The following is a 15732-nucleotide window of genomic DNA, read 5'->3' on the forward strand; positions in this document are numbered from 1 at the left end:
CAACAGACAGGCTAAACTATTTCTCTAATGGTTTTGTAACGCTAAATGTGGCTCGTCCTGAAAAATCCACGAAGTCATGGAATCTTGTACAGCACCGCACACAACCTCCGAACAACTCTGTGAGGAGTTCGGTTAGTATTTCAAAGCATTCTACCTCTGCAAACTTTTCAGTCAATTCAATGTTTTGTATAACTTGAGAACATCCTGAAGCAAAGCAGTTGAGCTTGCCTGTTTAAAAGTAATTACTCCTATTAAACTATTCAGTATCTTCTATAACTGCAGTACAATTACTGTGCAGGAGATTAAAAAAAAAATCCTTTAGTGATTTTGTGTTAATCTAGTTGATGTCCTAAATGGTATGTACATATTACTAGAAGCACCGGTATTTATAATAGATGTTCTTCTTTTGGCAGACATATGAAAACAAAGCACTGTTACCAACATACTTTCCCATCCTAAGGAATACCCCGGAATCTTTGTGAAACTTTCTCGCTTTCATCACTGCTCAGCTCATCACACAAACCATCTGCATAAATAAAGATGTAAGCATCTGCTGTATGGCAAATGGTCTCAGGGGCAGATGTTTTTATCCTTGCATTCATGTCACTGGCTTGGATACATTATTTGAACAGATGTACACAATCTGAAAGTGTCGTGTCCCACAGTGAAATGTCTCCAACTGCTTTCTATCAAAGTACATAAATGCTATTTGCACCTGCATTTATGTTAATGATATAAAGGCAGCAGGGGTTCCAGCAACGTGAGAGCTGATGCTAAGAAACACATTTACATGGCTAATTGAAGTTTAAGATCTCCCAGCACCAAATGACCATACTAACATGGATACAAAATGACTGAACTATACATTAACTTTAAAAAAAGCCTATGGATTTAAAAAAAACTTAAACATACTCAAGGAGAAAAACTATTACTTCAGCTGGTGATATCCTTCTCCAATGTATACTTAAAAAAGACAAAAAGTATTAAATAAATTCCTAGGTAAATCAGGATAGCCTTATATTTTGCAAAATATTTGTATAGGATACACAATTATTTTATGTCAGAGTCATTTAAAAAAAATTTCATAAATCTGACAAGGTGAAAGGTTTTTCAGTTCACTGAGGCACACTGGTATTTTATGTCATTATTGAGCATTGTAAAAAAACCCCATCACTTGCTCTGGTAAATATTTAACATGAGTGTGAATGACAGAATATGATGCTTCAATGATAGTTTCATAATTCCTAGGAAAAAATAAAATCTGAGAAGTTAGATATTTATCATTATTCAGAAAAGTGCATCTATTTGAACATGGAGTTATGATTGCTTGTTATATAAGAGATAATCACCTTTCTTATGAAATATTTTAAATTGAGAAAACTACAGATGTCCTGAAGGAGTACAGATCCAATTACAGAACTCCTGCTATTACATGACAAATCGCAGCAGTGAAGGGTTTATGCTGTCACTCAAAGAACTTGCACTAATCATTACTTCCATACTTCACTGAAAAATAACAAGCACTTTTGAAGTATGGAAACACTGACAAAAATGCTATAATGAATGTAACTGATGGATAGGTTCTACTGTGAATATCATTTATTTTCAAACCTTTTATTTGTAAGGAATGCAGCAATGTTAGACATGTACATAAACCATTATAAATTGCTAATAGCCTCCATATTTTCAAAGTGCCACATTTAAGAAACAAGTGGTGTTTGATGCAAAGACAAAAAAGTATGAGAGTAACAGAGTAAAAAAAAATATACACACTAATATATTTGTAGAATATCATCGTTTCACACTGATATAGTTCCTGGTCATGATCTAGTTATGACTTCTAAAATGAACACTCACTTCCAAAGTCTACCATTCACTCTGGGTGCAATTTGATAACACTGGATAATACTGACTGGAATGGATTTTGGTTTAGGGGAAAAAAAAAAACCTTCAAAAAAACCTCAAAGCAAATGATTTATCAGTTTCAAGTTTGCAAACAGTTTCACAGTCTATATTCTCCTCCTATTATTCAGAAATGGCTTTAACATAAGACTGTAACCAGGGTCAAATTCCTGTTACTTAAAGGAAAAATCAAATTAAGGCTTTTAAGTGTTCAAATGAAGTACTTCAGTCACAAGCATACAGATGTAGAGCACACAGGGGTGGACAGCTTTAGCCAAGAGTAAGTACTATCTCCCTTGAAAGAATAGTCCCATTAGACACAGAACTCATCAACTAACATCAATTTGCATGACATGCTTCAGGAACCACTTCCTCAGAATTATTACAGCATCGTAAAAATACTCAGTCTTCACAAAACAGGTAAAGTATAAACTTACATGACACTAAAAGCTCGAGGCTTCAAGTTAAGTAATATATAGTGCTTTTCTTAATTAACATAAGTACTAACAATGGAAACTTAACTGACAACCAGCAACGGTTCTGAAAGATCCATTAGAGCAGATGTTGTATCCATCACACATTCACTCACATTTAAGAAGCATCATTAAAAATGACACTCATGTTAAAAATCATATTTAAATGTCAGCATTGTGACAGATCAAAAGGGAAAGGAAACTGAAGTTACAGCTACACATTTAGAGGCTTGGGAATACACAGTTCAGCACTAAGATCCTTACTAATAATGGAAGGAAAAAAATCAAGACACTAACCCTACTGAAAACTATATAAAACAAAAGTCGACCTTTGAAGAGACAAAACATGGAACAAAGAGTTAAACACAAAAAATGTTAGTAAGGATAGGAGTGCTGGAGAAAAGGCATTCAAAATAATAATAAAAAAAGGTCTAAGTTAATGTTTATTTTCTTGTTTCTCCTAGTCTTGTAGCACAATTTGGAGATAGATCTGACCCCATATTATATGGGGATCAAATATAGCAATGATTTTCAAATATATGAGAATTTAAAAAAATGTAATAAAACCTGAACACAATGCTGCTGAATCAAACAAGAAGCAGATTTATGCTTTCCAAGTTTCACCTACAGGTGGTAACAGTAATTAGCAATACCCTAAAGAAGAAAACAATTCTAGATATTGCAACTGTTTAAAGTGATAAACGCTGCAGTATAACGGCTTTTTTTTTAAAACCACACTACAGTAGAATAGTAGACAAGAGTCATACAGTAATTACTAAGGATGAAATTTCTTCCACATTTTGAATCACAAGCGTCTAATTTCCAAAAGAAGTATAGAAAGCATACTGTACCTGCAGAAATTGTTAACGGATTCTGCATTATATCCTTGAATGGTTACGGCAATGTTCCTGGAAAGAAATACAGATACTTAGAGGCTCTGATAATTTTTTCAGAAACTAACAAAAAAATTCATAGGACGATGGCAACAGTTTCCAGACTTGTATTTCAGAATGGATATCAGTATGTCCATACCTCATGCAAAATCACCACCAGAGTTTTAAACTAAGCGTTTCTTTGGGCCCTTATATGCACCCTCCATATTTCAGTACTGTGCACTACTAAGTTAGGCTTCTTGTAATTAAAACCCCCTGTTAAAGCCATGAAAGAGGGAATGTCATGAATTCCAATGAGACAATGCATTCTTAAGAATCACAGACAATGTACGGTCATTTTCCTTTAAACACCTGTTGGACCTGTTGGAGAGGCTCCCAGAGGAGAACCAATAAGTTGATCACAGGGCTGGAATACCTCTCCTAGGAAGACAGGCTGAGAGAGCTGGGGATCTGAAGAAAAGAAGGCTCCAGAGAGACCTTAGAGCACCTTCCAGTACCTAAAGGCAGCCTGCAGGAAAGCTGCAGAGGGACTTTTTCAAGGGCACATACAGATAGGACAAGGGGTAACAGCTTTAAAGTGAAAGACTGTAGGTTTAGATTAGATATTAGGAAGAAATTTTTTACTACAAGGGTGGTGAGGCACTGGAACAGGTTTCCCAGGGAAGCTGTGAATGCCCCATCCCTGGAAGCATTTAAGGCCAAGCTGGACACAGCTTTGAGCAGCCTAGTCTAGTGGAAGGTGTCCCTGACCACGGCAGGAGGTTTGGAACTAGATGGTCCTTAAGGTCCCTTCCAACCCAAACCATTCTGTGATTCTATGTGACGGCATGGATCCCACAGAACTGACCGATCAGCAGAATCTTCTGTGGATACTACAGTGAAGATATTAACTTGTTCTTGTGAACCAAATATTACACTGCCATCCTGCATGAATCTGATGTTGGTACTTAGAACAAGATCTGATGCACTACATTTGACAAAATGGCATTACATGAAATGGCCACCCATGGCTAACTTAAGAATTAGCTATTTCTCTCCAGTGCAGTCAAGTGTGTTCTTCAAGCTTTGGTGAAGTGTGATTCAACAGTCAGGTAACAAAGACATAGTATAATATAGTGACAATATAAAACTGTGTTATTATCCACTTAGATTTTCTTTTTCATAAAACAGCCTAGCTTTTGGAATGGCTGCATAATAGTTTGGGGTTCAACTGACCACCACTAACATGTAAGAAGTCACAAAGGGTACAAAGCTCTGGTATAAAGGGTATAAAGGTTCTCCTGATGCAGTTGGAGGCTTTGGGAAGGTAACAGATATGTCTATTGACTAACATAACAACTTCTTGGGGGCTTACCCAGATCCAGGCTTTCATACCAGTGCACATCTACAACACTCCCACAAACAAATCCAGCCACACAGATGTGGAGATTGCTTACTTTCCCAGTCAATTTAATAGCCAAGAGAATCTTGTATAAAGAACATGCCAAACATGCACCCAAGACCCACACAAAGTACCAAAAATTGGTCTTGGTTAAATACAGAAATAGTTAGGATGAATTCTGATGCACTTCCCAAACAAAATAAGTCTTGAATATATTTCCGTACCATCATGCAATTGACTCTCAAACAGCCAGGGTGAGGTTCTGGGAAGGAGATGGTTCTGTAGGTAGCAGTGAAGTAAAAAAGAGGCAAAGCCAATTCCATCTTCAGGAGTTCAACACCAAAGCATAAAAGAACATTAAGTGTGGCTGCTGTGAGGAGACCTCTCAGTGAAGCTCTTTGGTACCTGTACCTACTCTGCTGAGCCATACGTAATAAGCAGCTCTGGTACATCAACCAGCACCTCCTGGCAGAGGTTTGCTGATGAGTACCAGCAGGTCCCAGGCTCCCCCACAGAGCCTCTGTCCGTGGTACTTAAGCAGCCAACCCCTGAGCTGCCAGACCCAGCACACAAACACGTCAGGTCATCCAAATGTAGCTTAACACCATGGGAACATATAGACAACTCCCTTAACATACAAAAATGGAACAGACCACTTTGATGTAATTTTGGAATGGCAAAACACTTCTAGAAACTAGTGTTGGGTTACAACTTCTGTGCCACCTACACTGTAACACATCCTTTTTTAAGACTGTATTGATCAATAACATCTCTCAAGAGAATCAAAGTCAGTCAAAGTTTTCCTTCCGCTTTAGTATTTCCAGCACTTCAAAATGTACTGAAGTTGTTAAAGAAACACATATTCTTGTAAAAACAATGTAAGAAATGATGTTCAAATGAAGATCCTCAAAATTATTATTCTGAAGTCACACTTCTTAGGTTTTCATGGTCCTTCTCTCTGTATAGGAGGATTATATTATGTAAGAGTGCCCCACCTGTTTTACAGTCTTACATTCAGAACAAATTTTAGGTCATCAACTAATAATTCAGGCTATCCAACTGCTTTTACTGAATACTGAGGAGGCAAACGTTCTTACAGTTTTCCCTGGTTATATTTGAGTCCAATACTGGCTCTTTCCAAATACTGGAGATGACATCAATTATTTCTATCTTATATTCTCATAAATTCTTCTCCACCTGAGAGCCTATCCCAATGACAAAACTTTTAAAATTCTATATAATCTTAAAATTTGTTTTATTTAATTTGTAACCCTAGCATAGGACAGTAAGTAAAATTATTCAAGCCACAGTACTCCAGAACTCAAAACAGTTCTCTAGAAATCTGCTGCTGACTACTCAGAGATGAAATCTATTACAAGAATTTCAAGTGAAGTGGAGTTGAACAGAATTAGAAAGTAAAATCTATCTTAATGACATAAAATAAGCTCCATCATGCCTATACTATTCCTTATGTTACCACAGAATGAAAGGATAAATTAATTTTCAATCAGAAGAGGCAAAAATAGTAAATAAACTGGAAAAAAAATCCTACACTGTAACTTGGTCTCTAACAACCAAAGAAAGCAGAGCATATACATGTAATAATTTAAAAGCAATTTTCACAGGATGATATGCACAGGTCTTTTATATGAAACAGGTGCCCTGATAGACACACTGAATCTGAATATCAGTTGAACCCAATTAACCTAATTTGATGCTTGTCCATACTAAGACATTTATCTTAGGTGTTACACAAAATCCTTTAGGATATTACACAGAAAGCGATAAATAGGCTGTAAAGGTTATGACATTAATTTTACTGTCATTCTCATGCTTTAAGCAGACATCAAAACTAAAAACCTCATCCTCTGGGGAAGAAGAACTATCTGAAAGTAATTATAGGACTTATTATCATAACAGTATTAAACTAAACCACTATGACCCTAACCGAATTTATTTTTGGTACCTTTTGTTAAAAGAACAAAGCTTCTCAATGACAACTGCGCCTTCTAACACAGTGAACATTAGTTCAGGTACCAGAAGAAAGCATTAAATAAAATCTTATAATTTCATACTAATTATGAATTTTAATTTAAAACTAAGCATGCAAAGAAGTGTTAGTCAAATATTATGTAATTTAATTTCTGAAGGAAAACACTCAGCTAAAAGGAAAAATTAAATACTTAGAACAGTTAAGAAAAGACATTCTCCTGACAGAAGCCCATGAAATGCCCATTTGTGTTTCAAAAGCAAATTTATTCACTTCATTTTTCACACCTGTTCTTTCACATACTGTGCCACCTTGTAAATGAGTGCCATGCAAACATTATTTCCCTTAATTTAGAAACTTTTCAACTGAAACCAGGTTTCCCTAGAAGCATGAAAGTATTGAATCAACATAGCTTCCAGGAAAGTTAGCAAAATCCATTGGTATATAAAGGCCAAGTTAGACTTGAAATAAAAGATTAACACACTGAAGCTACATGAAAATACCGAGGAAGATAAAAATGACAGACACAAAGACCGACTAGTGTAACACACAAAAGCATTTGTTCAAGCAAGTATATTTGCCAAAAGCCTGCAGTGCTTGGCTACTTTATAAAATCAAGCACAAGGCATTAAGCCAATTTGTTTAAAAAATGAAAACCCCTCCAAAATCCCAAGCCCAAATAACCAAGCAATAGCTTATTTGCACTTCCAAAAACCTGCAAAAATATTCTGCATTTCAGTATCCTCATCTTCAGTCTCAAATGTCTGATTTATTCAAACTTTTCTATTTTACATTGTATTTTTACACCAGGATTTCATCCTGTATCAGTAGATCCTTGTCTTCCTGTTCTACACCCAAAGAGATATGGATGTAGTCACAAAGAACGGCTTTCTTACAAGTGAAATTATAGAGTGCTTATGATTCCATACTTAGATAATTAACCAGGGGGAAACGTGTGTCCACGGCAGAATTCTTTTGGCTGAGCCCATTAGATGACTTCAGCAGAACCACAAAAAGAAACAGAACAGCACAAACCCAGCAGACCCTAAAACTCGGGTTATTTTTAAACTTTTGGTCATCCTGTGAGATGGACCAGTCCGAGTGCATTTCCTGAAGTTCAAGCCTTGCATGCACTGAATGCCACAGTGGCAATCCTGGACAAAAATGCTTCCCTTCATACTCTGTTGGGTGAAGTGGGGAAGGGTTGGCTGGCATGCCTACCCCATGCCCATCTGTCAGAGTGGAACTGTGCCTACACGACAGGTTCTATGCTACTTTCAGTAACACGTTGCTGAGAATAAAAGCTTATTTATGAAACAACATAGGGCAACTTCAACGTTCAGCTTAAAATAGCAAGCAAATGAAAAATGATTGCTTTTCTTGAGATTAGTCTTTCAAAATCAACTTCTAAGGTTTTTCAATTGTATGAATAAAAACTAGCACATACACTGCAAGAAATGAGGCTTTTCCACACATTTTCTACTATTGCATCCAGCCCAGTATACGGTCTCAGTAATCCCTATTTTACAGCTATAACTGTCTCCAAGAGAGCAAATTCAAGGACCTGTGAAAAAATGTATAGAAGTGAAATTTCTCAAAAGGATGCTGGGAGAAGAGAAGGCTAAAGGAGCAATATTGATTCTTCATTCTATGAAATGTATGTGTATTAAACAAACTGCAGTTGAACAGCTTTTACAACTATAAATAACTCCAACTATTTTCCACTTAAGAAAACAACTTCTTTCTGAAAAACTAAAAAAGAGCATGGAACAGCACAGCCACTATTATGCCTAATATAAGACAATGCAGTGAATGCCAAAAAATACCATATTTTTTTCCAAATTCCAATTTAAAAGGAAATATTATCATTTTATGTTTTTCTTACTAAATATCTTCTCAGTAGTGGTGCTTTAAATGCCACAAACTGGGGACCTGCATAAGTTCCACATCTGTATTAGACATCTTTGCCATTACTTTGTATTAAAAGGTCAAAGCTTCTGATTTAAAATACAGTCTTGTATATTACTGTTGTGAAAGTAACTGTGAAATGATGAATCAATATAAATTGCTACATTTTGTTCTTGATTCTGAGGGCGGCTAGAAACAATAGTTCTGGAAAATACAAACTAATTTCATTTTTATTACATACTACATGAAATCTATGCTGTCCATAGTTCTTACAATTTCAAATTAACTTCGTGTTTTTTAAAAAAAATCTTAGAAACAAAAACATCTAGCATTCTTATTTGGTAATGACTAATCTAGAATTTACTTTAAAATTCAAACTGTGCAATTCCTTCTACTCCTGTTCCCCTGCCACACTGTCCTGGTCCTTAATCAAGCATTAATTTATTGCTTGGGTCCAAATGGGTTTGAAGCTCTGCTGGGATTCTCAACAATGCAGTTTCACAAGACACAATCTATGTACCTTACACTTCTGTAAGGAATATGTTATGTCATTTTAGTGGAATTGCAGTACTCCATTATGGTTTTCAGTTTGCAATGTCTGATTAAATTGGGAGACTTTCTGAATTTTGTTCATAATTAATTACTGCTTTAGTCTAATAAGAACAGACTACATAATGTATCTTCCATTACGTATCTGCTGCAGTACATTAGCTTTCTTTCAGAAGACAAACAGATATCATTCAGATAAACAATATCACAAATACTAAACAGCAATTTCAGTGGAGTTAAAATAAAACTTCACAGAAGTAGACAAACATCTACAATTGTGTACACAGCTACTCACACAATCACTCAGGTTGGCAGGGACCGCCCAAGGTCATCCTGTCCAACTTCCCTGCTCAAAACAGGGTCAACGCTGGGCTTATAGCTTTGTCCAGATGGGTCTTGAAAACCTTAACAATTGCCTTTCAGAAATCAAATTATATTTGATTATATTTTCAGGATAGCCTGAAAAATCACAGAAAAACTAGGTCTACATACATAGGACAGATTGCTCCAATCCCTGTTGCAACGCTCCTACAGATTAGCTAATCCTTCAGATTAGCTAAACCCCCCATTTTCATGTTATGCTGAAGGATTAAAGAGGATTTCAAAGACTTGCAGAGAACAAGACATTTTGTAATAAATTGCCATATATACCTTTTATTTACCTGTTCTTACGCTACAGAAAAACAGGTTATTTCAAAGAGTAGGATGAGGTTAATGTACAAAGGCACCAACCAAATAATTAAAGATGACTAAAGGAAAGCCTAAAAAAAACCAAAACACATTACATGTATATTACTTGGGTTTTTTTCATCTTCCTCAACTTTGATATTTGAGGAATAAGCTACTACATGTAGTGTAACAACAACTTCCAGTGAAAATCTTAGGATTCTGTTAATTAGTAATTTAGACTACAGAAACAACCAGTCAGGACTGCAATGTTGAAAGGAGAGCAAGTTTTGTTTTCTTAATTTGGTAGTCCTAACACATTTTGGAGATACTTGATACCTCAGAACTTAATCACACGTAGTCAGATAACACAGCCAATTTGACTGATTTAAGTTTGAAATGTAGCACTGAATTCTTTACAGAATCACAGCAGGCCCTTAAATTGTGGAAAGACTAACCAACAAACAATCAATCGCTTCTTCTATTTTGACTAAAATATTTCAGGTTATTTGAGCCTAACCTGAATCCCTCCGATAAAACTTCCTGTGCCATTCAGGAAGGATTTTGTACAGGGTTTCATGATTTTCATATAGTCTGGGTATGTTGTTAATGTTCTACTTAGAAGAAAGGTAATCAACAGCTGACAAAAAGCAAAAAAACACTCCAAGCTTTGCAAGGTGAATTGCTTTTGCAATTCTGACTAAAATAATGGAATTATTTATGATTTTATACCTGCAAACTTGAGCACAGTGCCAAATTTTGCCATGGTACCAAATAAGTAAAGTGAGCATCATCTACAGCTGTTTCTATAAAAATTTTCATTACAGAGTTTCTTAACAGGTCATCAAGAAAGCTACACTGTGACATTTATAAAGTTTGTGCAAATATCCTCCATAATTTATAAAATGCAGTGTATATTTTGTAACTTCAATGTATCTTATTCAATGTACTTTTCTCTATGGGCCTCCAGATCCAAGAAAACAAGCATTCAAGAACTGAAAAATAAAAATTTAAAAAAAATAAAACAATTATACTATCACTATGACTATGCCTGATGAAGCAATACATGAGATAGGCCAAGATGGTGTGTATTTCCAAGATGTTAAAATCCAAATTGCCTACCAAGTAACAACTTTCTCTTAAAAGTTCCCCTCAAAAGGACTCATCTGTAACACACACACACAAGCTTCAAAGACAGAAGTTAAAGAAACAAAGAACAGAAGAATGGTATTGGTGCCAAAAAACTCTGAACACTGCCACATGCCTAAGTATTCAAAGCATACTAAATTCTAAGGCCTAACTTCTCTCTACCAAAAAAGCTCTTAATGTGAATTATACACTGAAATATTTAGTTACTTATATTGAAGGAAAATGCCTATTTTCTTCATTTGAACTCAAAATAACCTCTAAATGAAGAAGTAGAATTCATTTGAGCATGTGTAACCATTGTGAGGCACAGCTGGTCCTCGCAGAGATCCCTGTAGTAAAAAATATACCAGGTAACCAATCAGATGTTGTACTAAGAACTGCTCTGACTGGTTTGGTGCTGCATGGATTCTGCCTGGAAACTTTGTCTCTAATGCTGCTAGCCCAGACTGTTTCACAGCTAAGGACATCTTTTTTCTGGATAGTTTAGTGCCCAGTACACTTCAAGAACACATAGGCTTTTAAAACCATAGAAGTAAATAGTTGGATTTTTTTAATGATGTTGAACATTAAAAACATTGCCCAACTACAAATTATATCCTATGTTTCCCAAACATGATCCTATTCACTACAAAGAAATATGTATTTAACAGGTCACACCTAAAAAAACCATAAAAATCTAATAACTGGCATAAGCAACTTCAATGTTATACTGAAGTCAATCTTATATTGACTTCCGCCTTTACTGTCTCCTAAGCATATAATAAACTATTCTACACTGGAAGAATCATCAAACCGTAAATTTACAAATTAGAACATAATCTCACTGAAGCACCCTCATAAAACTCAGAGTTCCAAATTTAGCACAAAAATTAAAAGGTCACATTTTATATAAGTTCTCTCATAGTAGGTGCCTTAGGTGTTAAAGAATACTGCATAAATTTTATACTTGTTAGACAGAAAGAATTCCCGACACACAACTGACACAGTCAAAATTATCTTGCACAACTAAGGGCAGTTCAACTCCCACAGCTGAAGAAGTGAACTACAGCTGTAGAGCCCTTGTGAGAGCTGCAGCAAGAGAAGTGACAGCCCAGTTGTGCACTGAGCACACCCAGCAGAGGCAGCAGCTGCCCTCCCTGTTGCTGCTGTGTCCAGACTATTTCATACAGACCACAGCAGAGAAGTTCAGCTGTTGGTCAGCATTCTTTGCTCGGTCATATCCCTCTCATTTTCTGGGAAAGGACTGTCACCACTTCAATGGATTCTCCCGCATGGAAAGCCCCAATTCCCTGGTTGGGAGCTTCCGGAGGTCTGACCCAACAGACAAAGAAACTGGTCGGTGGAAGTGACCGATATATTGCTTATTTTAAGAACAATCAGGACATAACAGAGTATATTTTCTAGTCAATCTGATATAAACACATTTTTTAATACTAATAGTAAAATTTAGTAGACAAAAGTATTCCATAGGCTTATCTAGTTTTGGTGACGATGGATCACCATCAAGAAGCACACAAAATATCAGCAGTTGTTCAAACTGCTATCACCAGGCAATATACAGGACATTTACAAGATAAAGTGTATGTTCATATTCTATGATTTACTTAAATGATTCTTTTTTTCAGGGATTTATTACTGTGTTTCAGCACAATGTTACTGATGAAACATACGTACTTATTACAAAAACCTTCACACAGTTAAACATACAAAAAAGGAATAAATCAAAGTCTAATCTGTCCTAGTCCATTGCCTTCACTCACTTAACCTACGTTGTTCTCATTGTGCAAATAGTCCTTGCCAGTATAATTTTCATTTTTGTATCCATCACCCTGTTTGTTGTTTGAAAAACGTTAAAGGCACAGAGCTTCAAAGACTATCAGACATATTTAATGAAGTGTCTTCAAAACATGTTCACAGAGAAAAAATGTGAAATAAACATGTCAAAATTATTCCTGGACACTGTCCAGCAACCAGCTGTGGCGTGCATACTATGCTAACCCTGGGAACATTCTTCTTTCTCTATGGGCCTCCAGTTTTGTCTTCTGTTCCTACGGATATTTGTATTCCTAATGCATTCAGTTAAATCTCAAACTAAGCAAGACCAAACTGAATTAGTACTTCAAGAGAAAAACAATTAAGCATGACCAAGCTTTTAAAGCAACTAAGTTTTTTAGGTTTGACACACCTTTTCATTAATTGCCCATAAAAACCATGCTGTGGGACACCTACACTGCTTGAGTCATGTCAAGCCTTCAAACCCTAACGTTAAAGTGCTGCTCACTTAGGGTAATGAAATAACCAAATATCTATTTTTTGAATAGGGGCACTAATTCCTACACTAGGGCCAAATCCAAACTTTGCTAGTAGTGTTCTGTGTCTCTAGATTTCAGCAGAGTTTTAATTATTTAAGACACTGCTGAAGCATGCACAGAGAGAAATAAGAAAGGCAAAGGTCACCTGGAGTTGTAAATAACAAGGGATGGGAAAGGTGACAAGAGTTCTGCAAGTACACTGGCAACAAAAGAAAGGTTAAGGAAAAAGTGGGCCAAATGCTTAGCAATGAAGGGGAAAGAAGCCATTGAAAAGGTTGAAGTACTAAAATAGAATCATAAAATATAATATTACCAACAGTAGATAAAGATGCAGTTATACAAATCCATAGGATCAGAAGGATGTATCCCTGACGGCTCAGAGAGCTGGTCAGTGTCACTACAAGGATGCACTTTATAATCTTTTTAAAGTCATGGCATCAAGGGAGATTACCAAAGACTGGAAACTGGCACATAGCACACCCATCCTCAAGAAAGGCAAGAAAGAGAATTTGGGAAACTACAGGCCAGTCAGTCTAATCTCGGTTCACAGAGAGGAGTGACCCCATGCAGCTGTACAAGGCAGGGTCTGGCTTGCCCATCCTGATCAGCATTAATTATGCAATTCTCCTTTAAATCTTCACTGGTGGCGTAATACTACTGGACTTTTCAAGGAGCACATATTATACTTTCTAAATTTGGGCACATTAGTTCCCCTTTCTCCTCCAGCCTTCCAGAATTTCTCCACTGTTCCACGATTTGTTAAAACTTGAAATGAATAATTCATATGGCTTCTAAGCTTTTTTTCTTTTTTAGTATCTGTAGGTGTCAGTGCAGCAGATTTAAAAACATTTAACATTAATAGTTGCTGGTACAGTGATAATACATTTTTCCCATCACTAATGATGGAGGTGGTGAGATGTAAAAGCATCATCCAGCCTCTTTCTGAATACAGAACATAATATTTATTGAATATTTATGCCTTTTTCTGCACAGCAGAAATTTATCATCCTTGCCTGTTATTGGACTTCTATCATTACTGAGCTTTTGTATCCTTCAAGAACACCCTCTATATTTAAAGAGTTCCATTGTACTCTACTGCCCACAGGTTTTTATTAATAACTTTACCTCCTTAACCACCTGTCTCCAAGCCATATAGTGCTTGCCATCATCAGCTCCTCATTCTTTAAAACTGTATTGCTAACTTCACTCCCCTTCTTTCCTTGTTTTAAGCAAACAAATCATGTTTCCTACGAGAAGAATTGCTCTGGGAGTAACTAAATGAGCAAGCCGTTATCAAGTTAGTCACATTTTTATGCTCAAGTACTCTTTGCTTTTTAAGTTTGCTCTTCTTTTAAAGTAGGAGATACATGCATGCAGAACTTGTTCTTGGCTCTCAACACAAGAAGTTAGCTCGCAGTTCCTAACACATCTGCACTATTTATTCTACATGCATCAGAAAGAAAAACCTGTACAGAATTCAGCAGAATAATGTGGCTTTTATTTGATAGAAAACTGTCATGTATGTAAGTACATATGTATATGTATACATATGTATATATATACACACATATGTGTGTGTGTATATTTGTGTGTATATATATATATGAAGAAGTATTTTAGAAACTTCAGAAATTGATCAGTGGCCAATTCATTTATCAGCACAAGCTTCCAATACCTGCAACAGGATGAATTCTCATAATTTTCCTTTACTGAATACAAAAGGAGTTTTAAGAAACTACTCATGTTTCTAGGATCTGAATTATATTTACAAAAAGCCTCTAATATATTTTTTCAGATAAAAAACCCTGGCACAGTAATACTCGTCTTCTGAATGGTGAGAACTGTTCAAGGAGGCAGTATAGAATGTTTAATGTACAAGACCACAGAAAAGTCTGTGCAGTTTTGATGAGAAGCTAGTTTTCAGAGAGGTCCTCTAGTAAACACTCATTAAACATGTTTTAACATATAAGTTATTTGAGTCTGCTATCATTTTCATTACACAGTTGTGATTTGGTTTTTTTAAAATTTATCATTTTGCTTTATCTCAAAAACTAGTGCTAAATAGCAGAAATATACAAGCCTGGACAAAGAACACAGTATCCTGAAAGATTTAGATAAGACTTTTAATATGGAAAGAACACTACCAAATGCATTTTTGTAAAAATAAAAATCAATGCTTCCCTTGCAGCAAAGCAGAAAACCCTTCATATTATTTCTACCATATTCACTTTCTCTCTGTAAAGGCCATTCACCTTTCACTAATAGTGAAATAACATAAGATCTGTGCTGTAAACTTTGCTGTTTTGAGATGTGTGCTGGGTGCATGCCAACAACCTGCATCATCTTTTGTATTAAACATTCGTCCATCCAGCTCTACCACTTTTTTACAGAGCACTGACAGAGAGGAGTGGAGAGAAAAAATAATGGTGATAACTGCCAAAGACATTCTGCACTTTCCTTCTAAGGTACTTCTGATCTGTGTGAATTCACTTGCCGCATGCAGGCCTCA

At 36.0% G+C, this 15732-nt stretch overlaps 1 protein-coding gene across 9 annotated transcripts in view; it reads right to left on the reverse strand.

Annotated features, from left to right (window-relative positions):
* The window catches only part of ZNF438 (zinc finger protein 438), a 49080-nt gene that overhangs the window by 14682 nt on the left and 18666 nt on the right, over positions 1-15732 (reverse strand). For all 9 annotated transcript variants that reach the window (XM_027648475.1, XM_027648469.1, XM_027648477.1 and 6 more), the window contains one exon: positions 3227-3283. In XM_027648475.1, coding sequence (XP_027504276.1) covers positions 3227-3254 — 28 coding nt within the window. In that variant the 5' untranslated portion in view covers positions 3255-3283. The remainder of the gene's footprint in view (positions 1-3226; positions 3284-15732) is intronic.

This window comes from Corapipo altera, unplaced genomic scaffold, assembly GCF_003945725.1.
Source record: "Corapipo altera isolate COAL_440 unplaced genomic scaffold, ASM394572v1 47, whole genome shotgun sequence".
Taxonomy (NCBI): domain Eukaryota; kingdom Metazoa; phylum Chordata; class Aves; order Passeriformes; family Pipridae; genus Corapipo; species Corapipo altera.